This window comes from Erigeron canadensis, chromosome 2, assembly GCF_010389155.1.
Source record: "Erigeron canadensis isolate Cc75 chromosome 2, C_canadensis_v1, whole genome shotgun sequence".
NCBI classification, from domain to species: Eukaryota; Viridiplantae; Streptophyta; class Magnoliopsida; order Asterales; family Asteraceae; genus Erigeron; species Erigeron canadensis.
Window position 1 is genome coordinate 2,507,743 of NC_057762.1, and position 11,209 is coordinate 2,518,951.

General features: G+C 32.6%; 1 protein-coding gene across 8 annotated transcripts; it reads right to left on the reverse strand.

The window, feature by feature from the left end:
• Positions 1-2,258: 2,258 nt before the first annotated feature.
• On the reverse strand, positions 2,259-6,098 carry LOC122586348. Of its 8 annotated transcripts, none has more exons than XR_006321959.1 (5): positions 5,805-6,098; positions 5,642-5,709; positions 3,485-3,567; positions 2,568-2,669; positions 2,259-2,437 (listed from the first exon to the last, which is right to left on the reverse strand). XR_006321959.1 is itself a non-coding variant. In XM_043758341.1 (5 exons), exons 1-4 carry the CDS (start codon positions 6,004-6,006, stop codon positions 2,580-2,582), a joined length of 423 nt encoding a protein of 140 aa, XP_043614276.1. In that variant the 5' UTR covers positions 6,007-6,098; the 3' UTR covers positions 2,259-2,437; positions 2,568-2,579. The 8 variants fall into 8 exon arrangements, 6 of the variants coding, with proteins under 6 accessions (XP_043614276.1, XP_043614281.1, XP_043614275.1 ...); XM_043758341.1 differs by having other exon boundaries at positions 2,568-2,649; XM_043758346.1 differs by lacking the exon at positions 2,568-2,669.
• Between the last annotated feature and the right edge of the window lie 5,111 nt (positions 6,099-11,209).

Genomic DNA, 11,209 nt, shown 5'->3' on the forward strand with positions numbered 1-11,209 from the left:
TTGTACCGGTCTTTTTTATTTTCTAACATAATTTAACGTAAATGACATGCAATAAAAAAATTTTTATAACTCCAAGCAAATAGTTATTTATTTCTAATAAAACATGTTCATATAAATTTTACAATATGTCAACATTAAAGGTACTCAATATGTATTAAATAAAAGTTATAAAATTGATTGAAATATGGACGCTTCATTCCCTCTACATGCTTATAAGACCATTCGTAACCATTCACTCTTTCACCTACACTTTTTCCTGTCACATCATCATTACATTCTTAATTCTTTCACCTTTTACTTTTTTCCTTAACCATTCACCTATCATTTGGTCCTCACTATTATTTAATAAAAAACAGAAACTAAACTAACTATATGTTTATCTTCATTAGAAACAAAACAAAGTAACATTATTTGGTCCCCACATATATGTTATCTTCGCTAGAAACAAAATAAATAGAATAAAAAGCAACCGGTGATCAGTTTAACCGATGGACACATCACCGACCTATCACCTCCATGCCCGTAACAATTCACCGACTTTTCACCTTTTGTGTTCACCTACTATTACCAATGGTCTAACAGTAATGAGAATGTACATAGATTCCATCCGGCACTCAAAGACCAATCTGCATACAAAATACACATTAGTTCATTTAATTATGTAGTGGTTTATTGATTCAATTTCTTGACATGCAAGGACAAAAGAAATCTAAATACACTATCAAGTTTTTCAAAAGGTCAGAAGATTCAGCAATTTAGAGACAACGAACATCTAGCACATTTAGATCTATACATGAATATGATAGACTACTAACATATTAGAATGACATGAAAAAGGCATTAATCACAGTAAAATTCAAAAGAGGATGCTTATTTGATTAAACATTAACTTATACGATATATAATTTCCTAAAAAGTAACAATCATAACAGAAGGTTCATTTTACCAAGCATGTATAGAGAAAAAGTAAGTTCATAATGTTAATAGCCAATCTGTTACCAAAGTAAATTACTCGTAATTTGCAACGTCATGTGACCTCACTGAAATGAAGAAATGTAAGTGTAGTACCCGTTGAAAGCGCATGAAAGGGTCTAGTAATTGAAATTGACTGAACCCTTTAAGTAATCATCTTGATTCATGTAGTCTTAGTGGTGACATTGTGATGTGAATCTTCGGGTCAAAACTGGTTGAAATGGATCGAGTTACTTGGTTGATTAATGTAACATTTGGCACACAGCTACCAACTTTTAAACCTTGCCCATGTAAATCGCAAAGTGAACATCTAAACTGGCCGGTCCATTTTAATGAAATAATCAACGTACCCTATTTGTACCTTTATTGATGACAACTTAAATATTCAAGGAATCCGTTTACCCATAGAAATGGGCAATGGATTGTATCTAATGGCCAATGGAATGAGTTCCAAAGTTCCAACTATTAAGTAGTTAAGATGGAAGTTGGAAATATGCTTGTGTACATTGAAATTGAATACCTCACTTTGTTGGTGATGTTGGCCCCTTGAATAACACTCCAAGCAAATTCTATGCTGACCAACATGACTTATAATAACAAAAAATTAAAAAAATTATTACCATGTGTATGAAAAACAGAGTGTTGCTATTGCTGCCCGATCAACAGTAATACTGCTAGTCTCTATAATGCATAATCCGAAAAACAATAGCAAAAAAGAGATCGAGAGGGAATAGATTTGAATTACTGAGATAATGGAAAGCCATTTAATTAAAAACCCTCAAATCAGATTTGAGAATATCTCTTTTAATTTAGAAACCTATCTCTTATAAATCATCAAAAAGCTAGAACACGTAACATGTGGAAGTAAGAATGACACGAAAAATAACTGTAAACCATTAGAAAGACAGAAGTATACCTTCCAGGTAGTCTCTCATCTGCCACCAACTTGCGATTGATTTGAATGACTAGAAGACCTAACTTCACCAAATGACAGAGAAGATTGGCTCCTATATCTATAGTGAGCGGAAAACCTGCGCTCTTTTCATTTGCAGTAAAAGTAAGAACAGTACAAAGAAAAAAGCCGACTTTAACCATTTCAAGTTTTCTTTGATAAAGCCATTACCAGCTTTGCTAGGGACTTTAACTTGATTAACTTTTTTTTTTTTTTTTGAAAAATGAACTGATGACTGAAAATAAAGACATGCCGTAAGTGTCAAACAAAATCACACACACACACATATATATATAATATAAAGAGAATAAGAGATGCCGCAATTTATACTTGGTAAGTAAATGATATATACTCTGGTAATCTGGAATTTTCTCAAAAAATGAGATTTACAACATAATATTAAGATTAAGGCACCATCTCATACATAGCTACATATGGACTTAGTTTTACCACATATCCGGGTCGCAAGCTAAAGCCTTCCCTGCCTCTCCGGTCCCTCACCCAATGCTGCACCTTTAATAACCACAATAGTTGGAACTTGAAATTCTTGGATAATGTAACATTGTATTAAATCCCAATTTGTCAGGTAGATAAAGAGCTATATGTTTAACAAACAAACAAAATTATGAATGACGAGACAAACCTCTAAGCATGATTATATTGACATTAGCGAGTTGAAAGCAGCTCTAACCTCAGATACATTCATACTTCTTTTTTCCAAGCAACTAAATTTACAAAGCTGACACTACTATTAAATTATAGGCATGGTGCCAAAAGATAAATAGCCACCCCCCTTAACTAAGAAAACAAATAGACTGAAAGATTTTGGTTTATATATTATTAATCACAATAAAATCTAGATTATCTTGTCATTCAATAACCGCCAAGTAAGTTGCATCATCCAAAAACATCCATGATCGATAAAGACACAGTTCTTTGAGTTCTTCTTGCAGCATTAAAGAAAATATATTCAATGATAGTTCCAATTTAATTTGAGCATCAATAGTTATGGTTTAAGCCCCTATACACGGATTAGAACACATCCATGAAGTCATGCATATAGTTGGTTTCAAAGTACACGTGATAGTATTACTGGTACATGGAATCCTTTGACAACTTCGTACATGTGGGAGTGGGCTAAAAATACAGAGTGATTAAGGAATGTGGGAGTAAGTTTTTTAACACATCTAATGTTTTACTCGTTCTCCATGTGTCTGCTACATCTGGCCCAAAAAATTGAACGAATCACAATAAATCAAATATCATCGACTTATGAGTCAATAATGACAATGGACCATTACGTAATGTAAAACCATTCAATGGGGTGTTATTATCTCACAAAAAATTGATTTCACTAATAAAACATTCTCTGAGCTGCAATATGCTAATTGTAAAAAAAAGGACAATATGCTAATTGTAAGGTTGTAGCTTGAGATTTTTCAAGAAAGCAAAACATTCTCATATGTGAGCCGCAATATTGACAAGATTCACTTTGAAATCAATTTGAACTATTAATTAAACCATAAAACTAAAACATAGTTGCTTTGAAATCAATTTCACCTGAGCATCTCATCTTTTCCCTGCAAAGCAATGTTCCAAAAGAGACCTTTTGTCACGAACCAACTCCATATAAATTGAAAATCCTGGACCATCAACCAATTGAAAATCCCGTGTTATGATCATGACTATCAGCATTGTGTATGGATATGCCATCTAAATTAAACCCTCAAATCCTAACCAATGAATCTTAACCAATCCATCATGTGAAAAAAAAGTAATGAAATGAACCCACTATAACCGAATCTTGATAAACCAATAACAAAGTTCAAAACTTTAGCATATTTGAAAGCAAGATATGAAACTATATAAACATGGGGGAAAAATGATGGATCAACAGTTTAAAGATACCGACCGAATCAATTAACGAAAAAAACAAATAAACAATTAAAACATATGATTCTGAAACACATACCTGCCCATATGTGTGAAGTAGATAAGTAATCGTCGTGACTTACTACCGTAGATGATTTGTGATGTGATAAAATCATATCAAACTATTACCCTAATTGCTATAGGTTTTTGTGATGTGATATCATATCAAACCTAATATCATAATCTAAGAGTGGGGAAGTTTGTAAATTGAAGAAGGCCTTATATCATATCAAACTGGAGGTGGTTGAAAAACCTGATTGATATATGGATTTGTAAATTTAAGAAGTGTATTTGTAAAGTTGAAAAACCAAACAGGTAATTGAATAGATTTGTAAATTTAAGAAGTGTATATGGAAGCACCTCCACGTTTTTCAACCAACTTATAAGAGGGGGGAAGTTTGTAAATTGAAGAAGGCCTTAGTCACCCGGAGCTTGGTTTGGAAGATTTACTCTTGCTATGAAGAAATATGGATATCAACAAAGCAACTCAGATCACACATTGTTTCTTCGTCATAGAGGGAATCTTGTGACATGTCTAATAATTTATGTTGATGACATGATTATAACAGGAAATGATGAAAAAGAGATTAATCAACTAAAATCAGCTTTGTTTGCAGAATTTGAAATGAAAGATTTGGGAAATCTGAAGTATTTCCTTGGAGTAGAAGTTTCAAAGTCTAAACAGGGAATTTTTATTTGTCAAAAAAAATATATATTAGATCTTTTGACAGAGACGGAAATGATCAATTGCAAGCCAGCAGACACACCCATGGTCATCAGTCAGAAGTTGTTTGTGAAGACAGACGCTAAAGCTTTCATAGACGCTAAAGCTACTGACAAAGGAAGATATCAACGGTTGGTGGGGAAACTTATTTATTTGGCTCATACTCGTCCAGACATAGCATACGCTGTTGGAGTAGTTAGTCAGTTTATGCATCAGCCTCAGGAAGACCATATGGATGTTGTTCTGCGAATTATTAGGCATCTTAAAGGGACTTCAGGTCATGGGGTATTATTTAAAGCTAATGGTCACCTCAAAATTCAATTATATACAGATGCAGATTGGGCAGGAGATAAAGGTAATCGAAGGTCCACTTCTAGGATATTTTTCATTAGTAGGTGGTAACTTGGTTACATGGAAAAGCAAGAAACAGAAAGTTGTCTCCTTGTCAAGCGCTGAAGCCGAGTTTAGAGGTATAGCAAGAGGACTAGCAGAAGCCTAGTGGTTGAAGAAGCTGGTATCTGAAATAGGTTTTGCTCCCAAGGAAAGCATTCGAATCATGAGTGATAATGAAGCAGCTATCCAGATCTCAGAGAATCCAGTTCAACATGATAGAACCAAGCATGTGGAGATCGACCGTCATTTCATAAAAGAAAAATTGGAAAGTGGAACTATCAAGTTGCCTTTTGTCAGGTCTGAAGACCAACTAGCTGATATTTTAACCAAAGCAGTGGGAACATCCATGTTTCATAAGTGTCTAAGCAAGTTGAATTCGGTAATCCCGATATTCAACTTGAGGGGGAGTGTTAGAATATGTGGGATCAGATCATTGTCATCATTTCCCAAAATAGACGATTCTCTACATTCATGAGGAAGATTACAGCCAGCCATTCGTGATAAGAAAGACACCAAAGGGACAGCTCATTTCATTCAAAGAGACAGGCAAAGTTGCCATATTTAGTATATCGTTTTCATGTATAAATAGTCATCTATTGTAATGAATCAAATCATCAAAAACAGAATTAATAAAATCATTATTTTTATTTCATTCATCTTATCATAACCTGTCCTCCGAAACCAATCAGATCATAAGCTATGGAGTCTGATGAATATACTTTGCTCATAAGTTTCCCTGGAAAGAAGAAACTGATGTAAATCATCATCATGATAAATACTCCGTAATAAATAACATATAATGATGATAAAAAGAAAAGCAGTTGTGCTCACCAGCTAGGCAATGGTCATAGAATTCATCTAATTTTTCAGGTTGTAAGCCTTTATACTTGGCTCTAAATTCAGGAATGGGCATCGACTGAGTGAAAACCAATTTGTTGACGTAACCGGAGCGCCCGGGTGTGTACATGCCATCGGCAAGTATATTCAACTGTTTCTCGTCATATTGTTGCAAGTGGAAAAAAGTGGTGTTCATAATGAAGATTGATCGAAAGGGTAATAAAAGTGAAATTTTTATAACCAAAAGGAAGAAGCTAGTTTACGTACGGTTGGATCCAAGTGATGATCCTTTTCAAAGATAGGGATTTTAAAAGTAAAACGACAATCCTATAAATTCACACATAATCTATATCTATAATACCTTATAAAGGAAACTGGGTTTTTCCTCTTTACTTAATTAAGAACCTGATAAGACAAAAATACCCTTAAATAATCTTCCTTGCTAGGCACCTTCTCATGTGATATACCAACTATGCCTTTCAACTATTTTCATCTCTAAAAAAGTACTTTCACTGCCACCACCGGACCGTCTTCCCCACCACCACCGCCGCATTGCGTGGGTACCATGCTCGTAATAATAATAAGAAGTTTACGTACGTGTAGACTTAATGTTTGGATTTTGGACTAAGTATCATTATATAATTTACATTGCAGTAACACCTTTTTAGTTTTTGTATCAACATCTGCATCTTTTTTATTACTAGTAGTTGAATAACAAAAGTCGATTTATTTATTTTTTTTACTTTAATTTATATGGTAATGGATTAGGCCTTCAAAATTGATTTCGTTTGAGGCCTCTAAAAACCTTGAGCCACCACTGATTGTAGCTCGTATTATTTATTTTCTAATTACACAATAATTACCGGGTGTTTTTGAAGATACTCGATATTCCATTCCGGCTCTTGTTGATCCTCCCTCAAAATTTCTTTGACAGGTATCCTGAGGCAACATATATTTAGTAGCGTTAATTTGCTATAGCTAGAGGAGTGGGCGCCCAGATAGTATCTTGGTTTCCCACTAATTTCTTGTAACTCTATAAATTTCATAAGTGATGTTTTTATTAAAAAAAAATTAATAATAATAATAACAATCATAATAAAAAAACAACAACGATCATAACAATGAGCATTTGGAGTGATAACAATATGGTAATTGTATAAAACTTATCCTCGCATGGAAATTAATCAAAAGATTTAAACAAAAAAAGCTCACTTTTCAGTCGTGATAATACATGGACAAGGACAGGACGAAGAAGAAACATCGTTCCCTTTATGAATCCTTGACAATAAAAATAGTACGTATTAATAATAGTAGTAGTTTAAACAGATATAAAACTGGAATTTGTAACTCAGGTTTAATTTATAATATATTATAAAAAGAATAACTCTTTTTATTTTTGTTAATGTTGAAAATATGTAATATTTTCACTTAACACCCTTAAAATACTTTCATATACACTATCCTTTTAACATTAATAATTAAATTACACTGCCAGTCCTTTATCATTTAAAATATGTCCATTAACCTTTTACATCAATTATATACACAACTCACCGCCGCTCCGCCACCAACAGTCGTCCAACCATCACACCGTCGCCGCCACGACCACCGCCGCATAGCGCGGGTACCGTGCTAGTAATTTTAACAAAGATTACAGTTACCATTATAATAAATTAATTAATTATAAAAAGAAGAAGAAAAAAACTCACTGTTTGTTCGGATTCATAGTCGATTTTCCTTTACAAACCCTAGTGATAACAAAGCAAAAAAGTAGATATACAACTGAAATCTATAAATGTTAAATACAGTAATAAAAAGGGCTCACTGATCTTGATCCGCCATTGAATAGGGTGGATTTTGAATTTTATGGCGGTGAATGAGTCGACAGGCTGGGTTTTTATAGATAAGGGGATGGGTAAGGGTGTGTTTGGATGGGGCTTTAACGGCCTTTTTAAGGATTGTCACTTGAGGCTTTCAATAAATAAAAAAAGCTTTGCTTGTGAAAAAAAGAAATACAAAAGCCCTATTTGGTTTAAAAGAACTTTTGGCAAAAGTAGTCGTAGTTGTAGCGGTAGATTTTATGTAAGCTATAACTTTTAAACGAAGTTATTAGCTAAAGTTTTTGTTTTTTTGAGGTGTTCGATGTGTTAGTTGTAACTACAACTTCGAGAGGTATTTAAGTATCTTTTAGATAATAAAAGATTTATCCAAACTAAAAACAAACTCATGTCACGCTACTTCAAGTAGTGTCTTTATTTTAGAGTTTTTTTTTTTTAAAATAAAAGTTAAAACTATTTGCATCCTGTATAAAATTGTTTGGCTAACAAGTAATAAGATGTCTATCTAGCCCTAAATAGCTTTGGAATTTATCCATTTGAAATTCTATTTAAATGCAAGGCAGGGGATTTTGAGGATTATAAATGATACATAGTGTGATGCAGTCAAAACAAGGTATTATAGTACAAACCAAATAGATACTTCGGGTCCGGATAAACTTATCAACAGATTCACTATGATCTTTTTTTTCATTTAATTTTAAGTTTTTATGTTCGTTTTTCTTTTAGGATGACAAGATGATTAGAAATCCTTTACTTTTGTCAACCGAATCATTTAAAAACTTCTACTTTACAACCCAATCTTCAACTCCAACCCCTACTCCCAGCCTCCAATTCTAGTCATAGCTCCTAACTTCAGCTACTTTCACCAATACATACAATCTTCGAATCGAACCGGAATAAATTCTTTTAACAAATCAATGTGACGTTTCTCTAACTTCGACCCTTTTGGGATTATTATGTTGTATATGAGTTAATCCAGAAGACTTCTTTTTAAAAGAGTATTAAAGTTTTGGAAATTGGGTTGTGATAGAAGTGAGTGATGTTATTTAAAGATGTTTATACTAGATTTAGTCTCGTGTCAAATAGCTATGTTATCAATTTCGGTGATATTTTTGTGATATACCCGTTTTTGGTGGTGGGACATAATTTCGCTTTTCAATTTCGGTTTCTATATCGTTTCTGAAGTTTTTGGTGGTTTTGACCGAAGTTTGACCGAAAATCAACTATCTAAATTTCGGTGAAATTAGTGATTTTTTCGATGTAATTTTTTTCTCTTTTTTGGCCTAACTTAATGAAATAAATGGGTTGTTTTTTTCTTTTTAATATCTCATATGTCAATTAAACCCATGAGTAATAAAATCCAACAAAAATAAAAGAAAGAGCAATAGCGACAAGCATTAATAAAACCTAATAGAACCACTGATCGAACTTCAAGCAGCAGTAGCGACTTCAAACTTCAAGCAGCAACAACAAAAACATTGATATCAATTAGGTATGATTTTCTATCTTAATTTCTATCTTAAATAGCAACCAGCAACAACATAAGAAGAATTCCAAGAATTGTGATTTCAGTTATGACTTCTTTAAACATTCAGTTCGATGTTTGTTGCTCGTTGTTTTATAATCTGCAATTCTGTTTTTCAGTTTCATGTAGACATTCTATTTTCTGTTTTTGGACTTTTGTTTTCTGTTTTTTGCTTGCTGAAGTCTGTTTTTCAGTAATTTGAATTCTGTTTTTTTGTTCCGAGTGTTTTCAGCAATTTGTTTTCTGCATTATGTTTCAAGCAGTAATTTGAATTCTGTTTTTCTATTCGAGTGATTTCAGCAATCTGTTTTCATCATTCTATTTCAAGCAATCTATTTTTCTGTTTTTCAGCAATCTGTTTTCTGTTTTCAGCAATGTGACTTCTGTTTCAACACTTCTAGGTTTTATCTTTTACTCTTATTTATGTATATATATAGGGGTGAGATATTTTGAGACCACCTCTTATTTTATGACCAACTAGGACCATTGATTTTTGTACACCATCATCATCTACTACGATATACAAGATTTTTTTGTAAAAACACTAAGACTTTCCGGCGACGGGCCCACAGAAAAATCATGTGTAAGTTAACTTACACATGTGTAAGTAACTTACACATGTATAAGTTAACATTCAGTTCTAGGTTTTATCTTTTCCACCGTCAAGTGACTTCTTTAAACATTTAGTTCGATGTTTGTTGCTCGTTGTTTTATAATCTGCAATTCTGTTTTTCGGTTTCATGTAGACATTCTATTTTCTGTTTTTGGACTTCTGTTTTCTGTTTTTTGCTTGCTGAAGTCTGTTTTTCAGTAATTTGATTTCTGTTTTTTTGTTCTGAGTGTTTTCAGCAATCTGTTTTCTGCATTATGTTTCAAGCAGTAATTTGAATTCTGTTTTTATATTCGAGTGATTTTAGCAATTTGTTTTCATCATTCTGTTTCAAGCAATCTGTTTTTCTGTTTTTCAGCAATTTGTTTTTCTGTTTTCAGCAATGTGACTTCTGTTTCAGCACTTCTAGGTTTTATCTTTTACTCTTATTTATGTATATATATAGGGGTGAGATATTTTGAGACCACCTCTTATTTTATGACCAACTAGGACCATTGATTTTTGTACACCATCATCATCTACTACGATATACAAGATTTTTTTGTAAAAACACTAAGACTTTTCGGCGACGGGCCCACCAGAAAATCATGTGTAAGTTAACTTACACATGATTTTTCTGTGGCCCTGTCGCTGAAAAGTGTTAGTGTTTTTACAAAAAAGTCTTGTATATCGTAATAGATCATGATGGTGGTGTGTAACTTACGAAAATCAATGGTCCTTTTTTGGACTTTTTTTAGTTGGTCTCAAATTATCTTTATATATATATATATTAGAATTACTGAAATACCACCGAAAAAACGATATTTCATATACCAGTCCTTGACCGAAACACCGAAATTTATGTCCTTAACTACTTAGTCAAATACATGAAAATTTAACGACATTTTTAAAATAAAATAAATTAATAAATAAATGCAAATAAAAAAACTTATAATTTTAAATTTAGAAATATAAAGAAGATTTATCACCCCAAGGGTTACTTCGAGAGGAACTCAAAGGAAACAAGTAGTAAAAGCTGGCAATTGGATACCTCTTAAGCAAAAAATGTACTATGCAACTTTTTATATTTTTAAAAATAATTGTTTTTAATATTTTTAAAGTTCAGCATTTAACTTTTTTGATACATAAAACGAATAACTGTTAATCTCAAATCATCAAAGGCAAGTGTTAAATGAGTCATTATCATTTTTGAAAGCTGAGAATTTTGTGCACACCGAACCTGTTAAGACCTGTTAAGACACGATTTGCCAGTCTTCAAACAACCCCGCACCAACTCATTTGAAAGCAGGTGGCAATTTAACTTCTAATCTAGTAACCAAAAACAACATACTTAAAGTATACAAAATGAAAACTTTTATCATAGTTGATGGGAGAACTTCATATATACCCTATGTTAACATCCTATTTACACATTTACCCAATTATA